The 17,460-nt window shown below is 45.2% G+C and overlaps 1 protein-coding gene across 3 annotated transcripts in view; it reads left to right on the forward strand.

Annotated features, from left to right (window-relative positions):
* The window catches only part of nhsl2 (NHS-like 2), a 54,852-nt gene extending 38,451 nt beyond the window's left edge, over positions 1-16,401 (forward strand). For all 3 annotated transcript variants that reach the window (XM_029839854.1, XM_029839855.1, XM_029839856.1), the window contains exons 3-10: positions 2,859-2,995; positions 4,105-4,327; positions 8,150-8,341; positions 8,736-9,822; positions 9,906-11,070; positions 11,149-11,449; positions 11,586-11,703; positions 11,965-16,401. In XM_029839854.1, the coding sequence (XP_029695714.1) occupies positions 2,859-2,995; positions 4,105-4,327; positions 8,150-8,341; positions 8,736-9,822; positions 9,906-11,070; positions 11,149-11,449; positions 11,586-11,703; positions 11,965-12,298 (3,557 nt within the window). In that variant the 3' untranslated portion in view covers positions 12,299-16,401. The remainder of the gene's footprint in view (positions 1-2,858; positions 2,996-4,104; positions 4,328-8,149; positions 8,342-8,735; positions 9,823-9,905; positions 11,071-11,148; positions 11,450-11,585; positions 11,704-11,964) is intronic.
* Positions 16,402-17,460: the final 1,059 nt, after the last annotated feature.

Here is a 17,460-nt window from a genome sequence, read left to right on the forward strand (position 1 = left end):
CCCCCCCTCCCCAGTCCTTTTCCCACCCCAGTAGGCTCCAGTCATGTAGCCAGGCTGCATTCAGCGGAGCCTGGCTGCTATCTGAAGCATGGATCTACGACTGTTTACCGTCCCTCCCGTTCCGCTTTAAGCGCTGCCTCATTTGGGACTCGACTCCTGCGCGGGCTCTTCCAGGCTTTTGGCTTTAAACTCTCAACTGGGGGAGATTCAAGTTCCTATCGTGAGTAAACGCAAACGCTGTCAACTTCTGGTGTGCTAACCAGAAGTTGTTGATAGTTTATTCTGGTGTCAACGCCAGGGCTTCGACCTCATCGCAGGCAAGGCAGATTAGCCTGGAGACCCTGGAGAGTGATGGGAAAATTAGAGCCTGCAGGTGGATGCTGAGGTGGTGGCAGTGATGGTGGGGCTTAAAATTAAAAAAGGAACACTCCCACAGGCCGATGTTGGGCACTGAACGGTGGGCTTTCATTCCAGGTGTTGGCTTATGTTAAGGGGAACTTAGCAGATTCTAAAGAGCACATGTATGTATGAGGCATTGCGAAGTTTGCTATAAACTTCTGTGTGGAGAAAGAACTCATCCAAGTCGGTGTTTCACACTTTTGACCTCTTTTTCCCTCCTCCTCATACGCCTGGATCATCAACACTTTACTTTTTTACTTTTCTGTAAATCCTAAAGTATTTCATCGTCCTTGTCTTCAGCTTCATCGCTTTCCTCCGCCTACGTCTGCTCCTGCTTCTCGTCGTGTTTCCTATTTCCGATCCTTTCGTCTTTCTCCTGCACCGTCTAACCTAGCGTCTGGCCCCCGTCGCTGTCCTCCTCCGCCTCACTGTCGCCTTCATCTCTTCCTTCTCCCTCTTCTGTCACTCCCTCTGCCCCCTGTTGACGCCGCCAAAGAGAAGTTTTGGCTCCCGCTTGTCGTTTGTTAACTGGCTGATCCTGCTGTGAAGGCAATACGGAAACATAGAGTTATTAGCCTTAATTACTGTACACAGCAAACAGACAGCGCTCTATCATGATCAGCAGGTGGCTAATGTGTTTCTGTTAATAAAAGTAGCAAGCTACCATGAATTGTGCTTGCTAAGTGGAAACATATAATAAACATGGGTTGCAACGGAGACGAGCAGTTATTTTTTTGCTGTTTTTCTTTTTTTCTCTACACTTTATGAAAGGCTGCGCCTGATGAGATGAGGCAGCACTACATCGGTGCCACAACAGCAGGACACCAGTGAGGGGAAGGAAGCGAGCCTTAAAAACTCGCGGGGGTGTGGATTAGCATAAATTAAACTCGCCATAAACATGTCCGTCTGAATCAGTCCGACGTCACAACTAATTTTAGAACTGAAGTGGCAAAGTTCCATGTGATGAGCAGAGATGGGACGTTGGATGCGGGTCCCCCCTCCGTGGGGACTAGACTACTGCTCCGCCATGTCTCCGCGATAGCCTGGATTTGCCAAACAGAGCATGAGGCTTTGTCATCTTCTATTTTGCAGCATTTCAATCATAAAACCTTGAGGCCTGTCTGTATCTTCTGAAGCTTTTTTCCATCCTGTTGTGCTCTTTTCTTCTAAGTTGCTTTGTTCCCATCGGAAAAGCGAAAAAAGCATCCGACATATGGTGGAAAATCGTCTCAGGGGCAGCCCAGGCTGCGCGAGGTGTAATCTTTTACTTTGATGCAATGTAATGATGTCTGGCATCCTTTGGTTTTATAAAAGCTCTTCAAACGTAACCGAATAACCTTTTAAAATTCACAGTGGCCGAGCAGAACAATTCAATCACCTTAATCCACTGAAAGGCACGTCAGAGTCGTTCTGTGCACAGAAGGCGCCCCGTGTTTCCTCTTCAGTTATGAGGTGGAATAATGCGTGTGGCGCTCGTTTTCCTGCCGTTGGCAGCTCCTGGTTTTGGCCCAAGTAGCATGCTAACAGCTGCAAACGAAATGTCTGAACAAACGGCGCTAACTCTGCCTGTGGGTTTACTTCCCGCCTTTTTTGTGTGTTTGGTTAGTTGTTTTTGGGGAACAAAATGCAGGTCGAGACCCAAAACCGGAAGATTTTCTATGAATTATTGATGCTTTAACCTTCAGTCGAATCTTTATTAGCGACATTAGCAGGAAGGTGATGCTAAAGAGGCAACAGTTCTGACATTGTGGGAGGCTAATAGGTCTGCTAACCAAAGGTCATCAACTGAAGAGTATGGAGCTTGAAACTTTATCTGACAGGAATGTAAAAACATCATTATCAATGCTCTTTGCCAGATAAGGAGGGGGTGCGATGCTATCTTGCTGCTCCTCCTTTCAAATCAGACTGTGTGGCCAGGCAACCGTGTACTACACGGAGGAATCCATATTATCTCCAGATGCAATGACTGCTCAATAAAGCTGCCAGCATGAGAGCGCTGGAGTATGGAGGCTTTGGGGATGAGTGGAAGGAGGTTCAGTCGAGTCTTTGGGGTAAGGTATTGGCTAAAGGGTATTTGGAGTGTGTGTCTGTGTGCGCGTGCATGTGAGACAAGGTGGGGGGTTAAGAATCCAGTCACAGTGCCCTGAGGGAGAGCGGCCTAAGCCGTCGGGGCGGGACAGAAAGAGCCGGATATTGAGAAGAAATGCGATGGAGGGAACCAAAGGCACAGAGTGAGCGGCGGGGGGGAGAGCCCTGCGAGGGTCCCGGGCAAACTATTTGGTCTCAAATTCCGTAGAGAGGGAAGCAGCAGATGAACTCCCTCTTTGCTCTTGTTTGTGCAAATAAAATATCTGCTCCAGATTTGTGTGTTTATGCACATGCAGGGGTTCAGATACACTGTTAAAGCCTCTTCTCCTGTGTGTGTGTGTGTGTGTGTGTGTGTGTGCGTGCGCGGGCAGACTTTGAAGAGCAGTTGTACGACACCAAGCTGACGGGTCAGACGTTCCGGCATCCGTCCTCTCAGGGCTCTGACGACACCTCTCTCAGCCATTCGCCGATCTCCCTCAACAACAAGAGGCCTGACTTCATCTTCCTGGTACGGAAGCGCACTCTGACTCCTGGACGCATCATTCGGTCCATAATTGTTTTTCATCGCCATTCAAGGATCCCAACCTTTCCGTTTGTGTGCATTTGCAAATGAAGGATAAGTCCATTTCACGCGGCTTTCCTACCGCGGCGCTACGTTAAAAATCCACTGGAAAAGCGAAGCCAACAGCCCCGCTCGCTTCTGCCGCCCCTATGTTTTTGCACAGACGACCGAGGCGCTGCACCGTGCAGCATATGCCAGTGCCGTTTTATATTTGTCAGGATTAGTCAGCATCATTTTCACACCCTCAGCAGGTTTCCATAAACAGCTGCCAGCTCTCCTATTGTCACTCGCAAACGTCGCTAATATCCGATCGGGGCCGCAGCAGCTTTGCCACTGATTGAACAGCGTGTTTTTAAGGCTTTAGTCGCGTTAATGTACGTGAATCAGTGCATCCTGTATGTGCTGCTGTTTCCCAGGGTTGTGTTATTGCAGCCGTTTTGACGGCCTCATGCTGTGATTTTACTCCAAAATGGCCGCACAGTTCCCTCAGGTGAATGCGCTGTTCCCTCAGCAAGCTGTTATAATGTCGGCTAAGGTTCCTTGCCTTGCTCTGCGGCTCCTGGCAGACACCAGCCTGCTGACAGATGCCGATCAGCTGGGATTACACCTCCTGAGAGGCAACAGGGCCTGACTGGGCATTCTGGTTCACTTCATTTAGCAGTTGTATCCTGTTTATTTTGGAGAAATGCTCTATGGGGCCTTAAATCCAACACAAAAACAGGAGCCTAAGTTAACAATAAGTGGAAATAAGTAGAGAAATCGACATATTTTCGTTTGTTGCCATAGCAATCACCCGTGTGATCCGAAACCAAACAAAATCCCAGCAGCGCATGACTGAGTTACAGGAACGGTCTGAAAGAACCACGCCAGACACGCTGACAACGAAGTCGGTCCTGTATCATCAAAGTTATATATCATGAAATAAAATAGAAATTAGAAATGGCCTTTATGCATCATTATAAATGCACACAAAGATGGATTCCACACACCATGGCTACCTGTCACTCCTTGTTGCTAGCTTAACAACAACCAAGTGTTCATTTTTTCTGTTCTAGCCGGCGTCTAAACAGCTCTACGAAGATGAAACCGCCTCCTCGGTGTTTGGCCTGAGGTCTCTGACCAACCCGTCCCCCTCTCCGACCCCATCGCCCTGCAGCTCGGACCGCCCCCTGCTGGGTTGGAGCAGCAACAACAGCAGCAGCAGCACCGCCACGTCCACCGCTGTCGGACCACCGGTGGCCGAGAAACCACGCTGGCACCACGGCCGACGCACGCCAGGTCACTTCACTCTTACCTCGTCAGATTCGTGTAGTATCACGTGTTTTAGACTTCAATTACTTCACCGATTCACGCTCGAGTCAATCCATCAACTGGAATAATAATTCCAAAACGTGAATGAGATGTGAAGCTTAAGCTGAGCTGGGGAAGGATGGATGCCTTCCAGAACTGTTTTTATTAGAATTTATGACTTTAATATGGAACTTCTTCGATAAATAACCTGAAATTGAACATTATAACTGCCGAGATGAGGCTTTATTGGAAGTAAAGTTCATTTTGCAGCTGTTTGATGGTTCTAGATACCTGAATTAAAATTCAAAATATGCACATAACTCAAAACAGGAAGTCTTATTGTCATGCAGCTGCTCAATTGTGGGAAATTATAGGACGACAATAAATCCAGGTGTTACTAATGTGGAGAAAAGGAAAATATCTGCATAATTTAGGGCCAGTTAATTGCAGGGCAGCCGCATAAATTAGAGCAGATCTACTCAATTAGAAATAAAAAGCATAGCCCTCTACCTGATGTCCCAGGGCATTATTATGGGATAGTTATTGTTCGACCCGTGCGAAGCTCGATCCCTGTTGTGAAACAAAACTGCTTCTACTTTATCACTGAAATCAGAGAAAATACAGCAGCGACGCTTTGTTCAGGGACCGTTTCTGCAGTGCAGATGTCCTGACAGAGTTAAAGCTGGATGATGTGGACGTCGGCGTGGGGGAGGGGGCGAGAACGGAGAAGCAACACGAGTGGACGTGGCGAACGTTTTCTCCTTGTGACGGCCGTCGCCGTGGCCTTCGCCCATCTCTGTCTGCGCGCTGTCAGAGCTGTTAGTATGCTGCGGTCCTCCTCAGTAACATCGCTCTGACACTCCAGCTCCCACCAGCCTCCCCCTTGTTTACTCTGCGTGCATGCGTGCTGCTGCGTGTGTTTTGGTGTTTTTTGGCATAGCAACTGCTTCGTCACTGGGCGTCGCTCCCCTCTCCGCTTTAGCATCTTCGCCTCTTCGCTCTTTCCCTCCCTCCTGTTCTCGCTCTGCCTCCCTCACCCTCCTCACCCACCATGTGGAGGAGTAGAAGGTCAGGTATGATGATGCATGCCTGTGGCGTCGCACTCAGTGGGTATTCACTTCCGTTTAACCGAAAAAAGAGGTGAGCCATCGGTGACAGACTTTTGAGATATTGATATATTATTGATATATTTAATATACATAAATAAATTCATGATTTATTTTTCCAGTAGTATTTTTTCCCATAACAAAACATGTAAAGTTACAGAATATTCATATAATTTTCTTGCAACTCAAAATTTTGTGCCTCCCATGGAGGGACTAGTTTCAGTCGTGGATTAACACGCATCTGGTGCTCTTGCCTGTTCTTCCTGCAGCTGCTGGATGCTTTATGAGGAATAAAACAATGAATCTATTAATACTAATGGAGGAGAATTGCCAGTGCGGCTCAATTGTGTCTCCTGAAATTATTTTTTACAACAAATAAGCATTCAGTCACAGCGGTTTGTGCTTTCAAGACTCTCATTAGATCACTCCACTCCTTGTTTTTGTATTTTTGTTGTATTTGTACATAGAGGAGTGTGTGTTTATTATTTTAAAAAAAAAGATGAGACAGAGAGACATCCTTCAACCTCTCTGTAACCCAGCAAACAGGTAGCTTGCAGCCAGCTTGCTGTTGCCATGGTAACACTCTACTCTTCCTCTCTGTTTCCTAAAAAAAGAAATGAAACTGGGGATGCAAGCGACGGGCACTGGGGAGCGGGGGGGTGGTCAAGGAGGAATGCATGGAGGATGATGGGAGAGCGTGCTTGTGTCAAGGCTCCCCTGGCTCCGCCCACTTCCTCTCTCGTCCCGGCAGTTATGAATGAATTTAGGCGAGTCGAAAATGGAGCGGCGGGTTATTGCAGTCAGATCAACAGGGAGGAACAGGTTAAATTGTTAAATTTTCAGCTTTACCTTTTCTATCATTGCGATTTTATTCTAGAAATCTCTGTTAGTCTGCATTTGATATAATTTTCAGACTCCCAAGTAAACGCTAAAGGTGCCTGTTCTTGCTAGTAAAAAAAAAGGAGGGGGGGTGAAGGCAAGGAGACAATAAGACAAACAAACCATCTTCATGTCTCTCCCTCGTGTGGGCTGAGGATAATTAAAATATCTTTTATTAATGATGACAGGAAAAATTCAGAGACTGAATGACAGCAGAGACGTTGTCAGACAATGTTAAATAAAAAAGGATATTCTACATTTGCCCCAACAATCTGAGCTGCAACATTTGTCTGTACGAACATAGAGAGCAGAGACATATTACAGAAGACAAGACATTGTATTTATCTCGCTCGGTGGCTGAAACATTCCTCAGTGTCTGCCGGATGACTGCACGAACCCAAACAGTCTTATTTATTTATGCACGAGGAACAGTAAGCAGTGGGTGAGCTAAACAGGCTGTCTGGAAAGGATGGATAAAGCCACGAAAAGATTAGAAGAAAGATTCTGAATTTTAAAGCTACAGGGCAATCTCCGATTTCGACTGAAGAACGTGTTTTTAAAGCCTAATTTAACTCTGAATCTCTTGTCATTCTGCGATTTGCAGCATTAATGTCTCGGTTGCGGGTACTTTTACGTCTAATGTGTGGTCTGTTTAATGGTTTTACAAAACATAAACGTAGAACTCCATTTCTAGATAGGCACACAAAACCACATTAGTGCTGGTTTTGAACTATTGGTTCAACAAAAGCGTGCTGTTTTTAGGGGTGTTTGAAGGGCAGATGATGAATTATTCATGAAACTAATATAAAGGTGAATCATAATTCAAAAGGAATCCTACTATTTACATGCTAATGGATTAAAGAACAATTTTTAGACAGCACATTGGGCTTATTAGCTGATTCTTTCATCTTCATCTCCCAAGTAGCTCAAACATTTGTAATTCTGTGTTGTTCGATGCTTGAATGTATAATTCATGCCAGTGTTGTAACAGGGGCACACTGGGAAATGAAATGGAACCAATGTGTGAAGTAGTTTTCGACAGCAAGAGACAACAAGACCAAATTTGAAGCTGAACAGTATGAGTCTATATGTTTAAGGGTATAACAGCGCATTTTGGCCCAAAAACCGGATGCAGTTTATGCCCCTTCAGCTCACAGCCACCACCTGACGTGCTACGCCATTGCTGCTAGCTACTGTTGCGATAGATCAAGCTGTAAAGGTCCCATACTAACAACCCGGACGCGAATGTCCACCTCCGCGCTTTGTGTATGCAAATACACTGGGGCTGCAATCACTCGCTGGTGCATTTATTCGTAAATCAAACCGCTTCACTGATTTTTTTGTGTTTGCTATAACTGTTTTTCTAATGGGAGACCACATCATGGCCCCACTGTGGAAAATGAAACCTCACTAAATTGGCATCATATTCATGCAGGCGACTGGTTTTGTTATTCCACTACGAGGGCTGCTAGTGGTATAAAATAATGCTGATGGCTTAACAGAAGCTGAGTCATGCAGCCACGTTAGCGATGACACTGAATGTTATTGAGGTGATCGCGGGGGTCCTGAACGCCTACTATGACACACTGGATTACTGTGTGTAAGATGGAGACATCGGAAGAACAGGGGACCGCAACAGCATCGTGGGTTGTTCCACGGCAGCTGTTGTGCATCAGTCCGAACTTCAAACACAACTGTATAACATCAAGAAGATGATTCATGGCAGTAGAAAAAGGGATGGTGTTTCATGTAAACAATAATCTGTAGGCTGGGCTCCTCCTGTGCTCCTCCTCCAACTGCTCAACTACTTTTGTCTCCCCTCCAGGTGAAGGAGAAGGTGGGGGAGGAGGCAGATTCCACGGCGTGGACCTCCTTCAGCACTCGACATCCCCATCCCCCTCTCTAGGGGACCCCTCCCCCCACCAGCCTCGCTCCTTGGAACCAGTCACGGACAATTGTCACCAGAACCTCCCCTTGAGGAAAACACACTCTGACCTCGAGAAAACTGCACCCGCAGGTGGCTCTGGCTAATTACCCAAACTTTTTTTGACCCCAAGTCTATTTCCTCTGAGTCGTACTTTACCACACATTTTGTTGCATTCCCTGTTACTGTTCCTTTTAACTCGACTCAGCAAAATACTAAAAAGTTGCAAAAGAACTGGGTCAACAAAAAAGAAGTCAATATGCATGCTTTTTAAGCTGAAATACTTTTGATCCCACCCGAACACTGTACCCCGCATAGCATGCTTTGTTTAACCCAATTTATTATATTCCTATATGCCTTTGCCACCATGGATTTAACCCATGTCCACAAGGGCCACGGCATTCTTGAACTGTCAAAGCTTTCCACTAAATTTTGTTCTGATGAGTTCATTTGAGTTAATTCTCCCTTTCTCCACCCTCTCTATCAGATCACACTTTGGAGCAGCATCCCTCTGACAAAATTCATCCAGAAAGTATGAACCACTCTGGGCTTCTGTACTCAAACACACCATCTGCTTCCTGGAACGGACCGAAGGGCTCTACCTTTTCTCCGGGAGCATGGAACGAGCATTGCAACTACGGCATAAACAAAGGGCCAGCGGTTCCTCCCAAACAGCACAGTGTCATCGGTAACGTGCGTGGAACGCAGGATGGCGTGATGCTGGTGAGCACAGGACAGCCAGCGAGCTCACATTCCAGTTCATTCACCTCAAACCTTTCCAGTAGAGACACAAATAACATGTCAGGGATTTCACTGGCAACCGTGATGAGGGGGAAGAGGCGTGAGACTGAAGGGGCTGCAGCAGATGGAATGGGAGGGGGAGCAGGGGAGACAGTTAGAGGGCGGGAGAGGTCTGCACGTTCCATAGCAGCAGCAAACGCCTTCAAATTTCGGGAGCGTTCGCTTTCCACGCCGACAGATTCGGACTCCTTCTGCTTTATGGAAGGCCAAACGGATGGCAACATCTTGTCCACGGGGAATGGCAATGCCATGGCAATAACAGACCACCAACAGCATCATAACTTCTTGGGATTGGCTCAGAACTATGCCCTTCAATACCCTCGGGGGAGCTCCGAGGACAGCGCCAGCACCACAGACACAATCTCTGTTGGAGCTTCAGACTACAGCACCGAGGGCCGCTTGCGCCTGCGCTCTCGCTCCATCTCCCTTAGGAAGTCCAAGCGCAAGCCACCGCCTCCTGTGAGAAGTGTCTCTCTCATGAAGAACCTTGGAGAAGCAGAGGGAAGAATACACAGAGAAGGCGGCCTGTACAGGGACGGCAGGCCAAAGAGCTTACACATACCCCGAGACCACTATGTGGACTTCCAGGCTGATTTTCTTTTACCCAGCCCCACGTGTACCCCAAAACCCATCGTCCAAGTGCAGGAGCCGGGTCATATGGGCACTGATGGACCTCCCAGCTTGGAGATCCAGGCACCGGATAGGGAAGGAGAAACAGAGCTGAACTTCCCCACTCACTGGCAACTTGGCGAGTGGAAGAATGACCCTTACAGGTAAAACCCGAAACTCCTGAATATTCATTTCCTTTCACATTGTTCAGTCATTTGGTAATTTGTTCTCGAACTCTATCCTCCAGGTCTCTATCAGGATCCAGCACTGCAACAGGTACCACAGTGATTGAATGTATGAAAGTCAGAGGTAGCTCAGAGTCTCTTCTCGATTCACCATCCACCTCAAGGGGGACCTCACCCTCACAGATTTGCATGGAAACCGATATTAAAGGTTCCTCACCTTTCAAACCCCCAGGTCTTATGTCCCCATCAAGTGGCTATTCCAGTCAGTCAGAGACTCCCACCCCAACTGTCCCGATTAGTCAAGCAGCAAGTCAGGGGACAACAGGGTACATGGGGACATCAGGGTGTAAGTTGCGCCCAAAGATCCCAGAAAGAAAATCATCGTTACCTTCACCTAAAGACCCAGCTGCAAGGTCAAGATTATCCTTTGAAATGCCTACAAATGCACATCTGGAGCTCTCGTCAATCAAGCCAAAGCAAAAGGCCAGCAGACGGCATTCTGACACCTCAACAGCACCAAAGCCAGGAAAAATCAGCCCCAATTCTTCACAAGCACTGCCTGTGGTCACCCAGAATGAATTGAAAACAGTTCGACTTCGCTCTGTCTCTCGTGGCGACCTGGAAGACTGCCCCGATGGAGCATCTGACACAATCCTGGAAGAACATGGACGAGCTCACGCTGACAATCCCAGCCCACCACCCATTTTACCAAAACCCAAACCACCTGTCGCTGTCAAACCCCCTTTGCCAAAGCGCCCTTTGAACCTCCTGCTCAAGTCTCCTTCCCCCTCCTCCACTTCACCTCTGTCCCTTGATTCACCTCCTGCCTCACCTGTAGAGCGTCCTGTTCCTCTTGGCAACATCTACAAAGTCATGAAAAAACCCAAACCCAAAAAACCACCACCTCAAACGTCAAACAGCCCGTGTGCTTTCCCAGATTCTGCCTCAGCTCTACACATGCCCTACGACCCTCCTTTACTCTCTCATTCCCAGTCGTTTTTCGATCTCCCACCCCTTCCAGAACCACAGCCTCTGCTTGAAGACCCAATGATGGAGCCTGAATTTGATGCCGACCCGGAGATCCAGCTTGGTACTGGAGGTGGAGGATCACTTCCTTCTCCCTGCAGTAACGAGGAAGCTCCAGAACTTGAGGACAAGAGCAAAACACTTCCGACAAGAATGACAATATCCTGTCTAGCAGAAATGTCAGATAAAAAGAAACCCAAGGTGAGGGGAAACTCCTTCCACATAATATGCTTGCCTTAGGATTATTGCCATGCTCACCTTGTTCTAAATGCTTTCCAGGTTCCCCCTCCGGTCCCAAAAAAACCAAATGTTCTGCTCCTTTCCTCATCCACCAGTCCATCCGCCAACGGCAATGCAGAACAACATATTCCCCCGGCCGATAGCCCAGTCGGTCTTCAGTCTCACGTAACATTTTCACCTGAAGATTTCTCTAGTACCAGTGTTCCCAGTATGCTGGAACCTGAGAATCACCTGGGAACTGATGGAGAGAGTTCAAATGAGTCATCACTTCAGTCTACTCTGCAGGATTCTGCCATCATGGAGCTTGAAGGGAAAATGTCCAGCACAATATTTGGAGAAGGTATAGAAAAATAAACTTCTAACTTGTTACTTGAAGGTTTTTAACACGAGGTTTCATTTGAAATACAAATTGAACCCGCGGTGAAATGAGCGAGACAGTGTTGATTTGTGGGTAATGATTCCTCCCTCCTGCTCAGATGACTTGGCAGTCGGTGAAAAGACAGAACTCCACATTTCCGAGGAAACAGATGACGACCTGTTGACGAGCACACCTCAAACACACACCACTGAAGACCTGTTCACAATTATCCACAGGTTTGCTCATGGTGCACACGTCTCCCAGTCTCTGTTGTTTCTCTCTTTCTCTCTCATCTAGTCTCTAAGCAACAAGTGTTCACAAGATCACCTTGCATGATGCTGAAAATAGCTTTAAAGATGTGGAGACGTGGTGGGAAGAACTGATGTTTTCATTCCTTATGTCATCAAATTTTTTCTTTCCTCAAACAAGATTTCTTGAAATTTCTTCTGTCAGATCGTGACCGAGAATTTTGCTAATATTCTCAACTCTTTGTTTAGGTCCAAGCGAAAGGTTCTCGGTCGTAAGGAGCCGTCGGACTCCTTCGGCAGCCGCCAGAGCCTGGTGTCCCCTGTCAAGCACAGTACCAGCGGCAGTGACCTGCGGACTTTGACCCTTGGGAGCAGCCAAAGGTCGAGCTCCCGCAACGAGAACTTCATGGCATTGCTTCAGAAGAAAGGAAGCAAGGCCTCCACCGGAGGAGCCAGAGTCTCTGCTATGGAGCTTCTGAAAAGCACAAATCCTCTGGCTCGACGGGTCACGGAGTTTTCAGCCACCCCTTCATCAACCGGGGAGGGAGGAGACACAGCCAGTGGCAAAGCCAACGATCAATGAAAGAAAATGGCTGTTGAAGATTCTTGACCAGGTCTTTTTGCCATTGACAAAGCTACCCTTCGATTCTACTACGATATCGCTACAGCGGATGGGGCCCTCTGACTAACACGTCCAACCGGATCGCTCCAACTATTGACTGACCATTTGCACTGTCCAATCAAATTGGAGCATGTTTTGGACAGAATGGCTGACCCATGGTCGAAGCACCATTTTTTTCCTAGCCAAACCGGAAAAAGATAACCCCATGGAAAGCTTATTCAGCGAAAAGGTCCTATGGAGATGCTTCAACATCCTTTACCAGGAATTCATCATGGCTGGTGACAGAAGAATGAAAAGTCAGCGTGGATGAGAAGCAGTATAGGATATTTAGTGGCTGTTTTGGTCTCAGTCTTGAAGAAAAGAGAGGAGAGGATCATCCTGATCTAGATGATGACAGCTTTGTGACCAGCTACAATCCACTGGTTTCCCACTTAGCAGAAGAAGGGATCTAGGAAGTAAATGGAATAAATACCGAAGGACATTTACAGGATTTGGTCCATGCTTATTAAACTGTAGCTCTGGAGTCAGCAATCCTGTAGAGCTAGGAGGCCATTGTCTGTGGTAAATGCAATAGTGACGGACACAAACGGAATCAGAACCCAGCGGATGAAGTATTCGTGTTTTCGTTCTTATTTTTTCCGGAAAGTCGGAATTTTTTATTTGCCACCAAAGACGGGGCATGTGTCAGATTTCGTCGCTCATGCTGTAAATTGAACTTTCCCAAAAGCATTCCACAGAAACACAAAACTTGGAAAGCGAGCACTTTTTCATTTCTCTTGGAGGTGGTTTACATTGCGTTGATAACTCTCATCAATAGTTTTATTTTTATTTAGAAGTTTTTTTCCCCATATATTTTTACATATACTAGATTGCCATATATTGTACATGTCTGATTGGATTGTACTATATGTATCATGCGTAAAGATAAATGTAAAACATCTATCGTCATCATTTTGTGGATAAACAAAGACTTCATAATTTGGCAAGCAGCTTGGACGACAAACTGCCTGCCGATGGAAAACACACAGGCGCGCACACGGAAAAACACACGAAACAAGCCGATCTACGCAAATATGTGTATGTGTGCATGCGTTCAAGCAGAAGAAATCTCGCCTGTGGAGTTTCCTTACGGAGAGCATGAAGCAGGCCTGGTTACTTAACAGGGTTTTTATTCGGTTTGGTCTCTGATGACGGGGCCAAAGGACAGTTCTAAACACACCAGAGGGGGCCGAACGGCGTGTGTGTCCGTGTGTTTGTGCAAAGAGAAGTGCCAGGAATCAAGAAAACCAGAGCATGTTTGGCATTTTCATGTCCTTGATACACCTGCATATTTGTGCATCCCATGTCCTCTTTTTTGGGTTACAAGCCTCCGCCATCTGTTCATGAGAGAACCATTAAGCATCAATAGAAGCGATGCAGGCAGTGATTTGTACACTCTGGCTCTGATGACAATCATAGGTTTTGACCTTGTCAACAAGACCGTGTGGCATCGTAGGGACAAGACATCAGGCCATGAATTGTTAAAGACAGAAAGGAAACCTCACGCATCTGATATTAAAACCTATGTATTTTGATACATTTACCAAAGCAGTAAACAGTACTACAGCGAGGACGAAACTTGGTCTGCCATATGTCATCTTATGGACAGAAAAGTTTATATTAATTACGCTGAACAGAATATCTTGCTGTCATTTGTCTTCTCTCAAAAGATAGGTGGCACCACACTCCATTTCATCATTCCTGTCGCTACTGGAGCATGAATTCCGTTTGTCAGCACGTAGTATCGTTTCTCTCTCCTAGCACATACAGCACAGTAGCACACGCTTCCTGTTTTCAATTTAAACGCGTAGCATTGCCTATCTCTCCTCTCCATCTTCATCCACCCTCCCCCACTCTTTCTCTTTCCCCTCTTCCTGCATCCAGTCTATGCATCTGAACTTGGTAGACGACACCAGATGAATGTCAACGAATGACTGTTCGAGAGCGCTAAAAGCATCTTGGGATCAACACTTTATCTCCTGCCTTTACTTATGCTTTTCCCCTTTTCTTTTTTAACATGCAAGAGTCGACATGGCGGATGGAATGAAAGGATCTGTATTCAGACATTAACGTTATCAAAGTGAAATCATAATTTTGGACTTTCCTGGAGCATCAGATAAGCAGCGATTCAGCCCTGACACCTCTCTTGTTCCCAATGGATGGATCTTATGGCGGGAACATGGTGCTATTGAACCTGAGCGCCCTCTGGTGGATGGAGATTGAAAAACGGCACTTATATCAGGAGAAAAAAACTCCCCATGCATCTTTCAGGTAGACTATCATCCTGAAAAAGAAGAGATTTTCCAAAAAAAAAGAAAAAAAAGCGTAAAATATCACCATTTATGAAGCCTAGTCCAGTGACGCTTGTTTTAAATATTTAGTGAATGAAAAAAAGAATAACCTATAAAACTGTATTTGTTTGCCTTGTACAAATTATGGGTGTCTTGCTGCAGCCCCAGCTGTATTTTTTTTAATCACGTTTTTAGTTTTATTTCAGATCTTATTATTGTACGCACACAAACATTTAAAAAATGTGGTAAAAAAAAACAATCCCAATATAAGGTACATTCTTGTATAAAGACAGAGAGAGAGTGGGACTCCAGGTTGCAAAAGTAAGCAAACATATGCCCAAATCTGCATTCATACCCTGTGAAGGAGATGACAAAGGGAAGGTTTGCTTTTAAATGTTAGGTGGTGTGTAGACAAAGAGGCTCATGGGAATACTGGATAAAGAACAACCTTTCCTGCAGTTTTTACAAGAACAGAAAACTCACGATGCCATAAATAATGTGGGTGGGTGGACTCAGTGGCTGTAACTCAAGATACACTCACTTAAGTCAGTGTTTGGAGTAATTTTAAGATAGGAGATGATACTTTGCATTTGTACAGCCTCCCCCCGATTATCAGGCTGCCTTATTGTTTGAGCAAAGTAATCAAATGTCATTTGAGTGCAATCATTTGGCTCTAAAGGAGCCTGAATCCTCGACCCACTGCTGCAAAAGCCATGCCAATGTGCTAGAGAATGGTGTTTTTAGCTGAGCTGATACTCAGGTTTGTGGTGAATTTTTAATCCACTATCCCTTCTCGAGGAGGGTGACAGGAAAGGAGGGGAGATTCAAGCGACGCTGCGGATTTTCCTCCCTGCAAAGTGACAAAAAAAAAGTTGCTGGATGGAGAAAAAGTAGAGCGCTGTTAATTAATTTCCATCCTCGGGAAAAAAAAAAAACTGTTACAGAAGTAACTTGGGATGATTCATGTTATCTCCGAGAGGTAGATGCAGAGTGCACGTGTCAGCTGTCTTATCAAGGGAAATGGTCCTGATAAGATAAGATTCTAGAAAGTTATTTTCACGCTATGTCAAAGTAAAGGTAAACATTTTAAGCAAGAACACAATCTGGGTTTTAAATTACTCAGAAGATTAAAACTGTCCTGATTTTAATTCCCAGCATTTCTGCCTATCTGTAGTTTATTATTTTAGACATTTATGTTGTGTATTTTAACCTAAAGGTACTTTAAGGTACTCTCTATAAAACTACACAAGTGGAAAAGTCACCAGCCATACATGTAACCTCAGTGAAATAATATCAGAATTAAACTATTATTGTTTATGTGTGTGTTGGCAGTCGAGCGGGATTGTTTGCAGATTTGGGCTGAGGAGTGTTGAAGTTTTGATGGCTTGGATATTGTACTTCGACAAAATGCCCTTCAACTGGCAAGAAACTCAATTCCAAAGGCTCAATTTTACCCCCAGTTTAGGTGTAGTACAGGCAGCTTTAAGAGTGTAATAATTAGAGAGAGTTTACAGAACAATTCTATTTTTTTTATTCCCAACTGAAAGAATTAAAGTAAAGTTGTGCATATCCTCGCTTCCCCTGATCCAGTGGTTTGATGAGGGGGGCTCACACACACACACACACACACGCACACACACACATACACAGACGACGCCTCCCTCTGCATCTCCGCAATGCCAATGTGATGAATTATCATTATAAATAAATTATTTTTCTTGCTTAAAAACAATATGCAAGTGTTTTGTCTGTGTGTTTGTGTTTCCAAGGTTGGCTTTTGAAGCCATGTTTTCCCCACAGAACAGCACAGCTCCAAAGATGCACGGTTTTTGAGTTTGTTGTTTTACACTGTTAATAACCTCCCAGAGAACAGACATCAGATCAAAATCTTCCCTCATATTAATCATCTCGTTGGAAATGCATCCATGTTTCTGCTTAATTAGTCATTGATTATTGTTAGCTATCATATGAAAGACACGTGTAATTAAAGGGTGGCTTATATTTGAATTAACAGTGAAGAAATGTTTACATTTTTACAGCAATGTAAGGCAGATGTAGCTCCAGGGGACGATGCTCGTGCAGCACTCAGGCTGCCCGGCAGTGTTGTGTGCTGCAGAGACTAACTCATGGTTACCCACAAGTCCATTTGGGGCTGATGTCTTTGGAAAGACAAGGGAGGTATTTTATTTTTTCTGCAATTTTTTTTCTTATGTTCTACTTCTCAAATGCCCCCCCCCCCCCCCCCCCCCCCTTCCAAAAAAACCAAACAAACAAGAAACAGCAGCTTAAAAACAGCAGATGTTTCTGTTTGAGCGCCAGGGTCACCTAGTGGAAGATCGTTGTTACTGCACCCACTTGCTAAACGAATAATACAAAGACATTACTTATTTAATTCAAATTTATAATAATTAACTAAAACCATCATAATTAAACATATTTGGATACTTGACTGGTTGCTGTTTCATATATGTACATATGAGCACAATTAGAGTCTCGTTAGAAAAACTATTAAAATAAATCAACTAAAAAGCACCTATTAGTAACACTTTTGTGTCATTTCTATGTTATTAAAGCTAAAATTATTTTGTTAACATGCTCATGTTGTATGTAAGACATGTTCTGTTGTCACACCAGCTTTGTACACGTCCATAAAGCTTATCTTTTACCTTAAATAACACCTCTTAACATTTCTGATCAAACTTTGCCCTATCATTATCATAAATCGTTGCTGAAGCTCATCACACAGCCTGCGCACATCACACGCACATCTTAACCTTTTCCCAACAGTAATTA

The sequence above is a fragment of the Takifugu rubripes genome, chromosome 8 (assembly GCF_901000725.2).
Source record: "Takifugu rubripes chromosome 8, fTakRub1.2, whole genome shotgun sequence".
NCBI classification, from domain to species: Eukaryota; Metazoa; Chordata; class Actinopteri; order Tetraodontiformes; family Tetraodontidae; genus Takifugu; species Takifugu rubripes.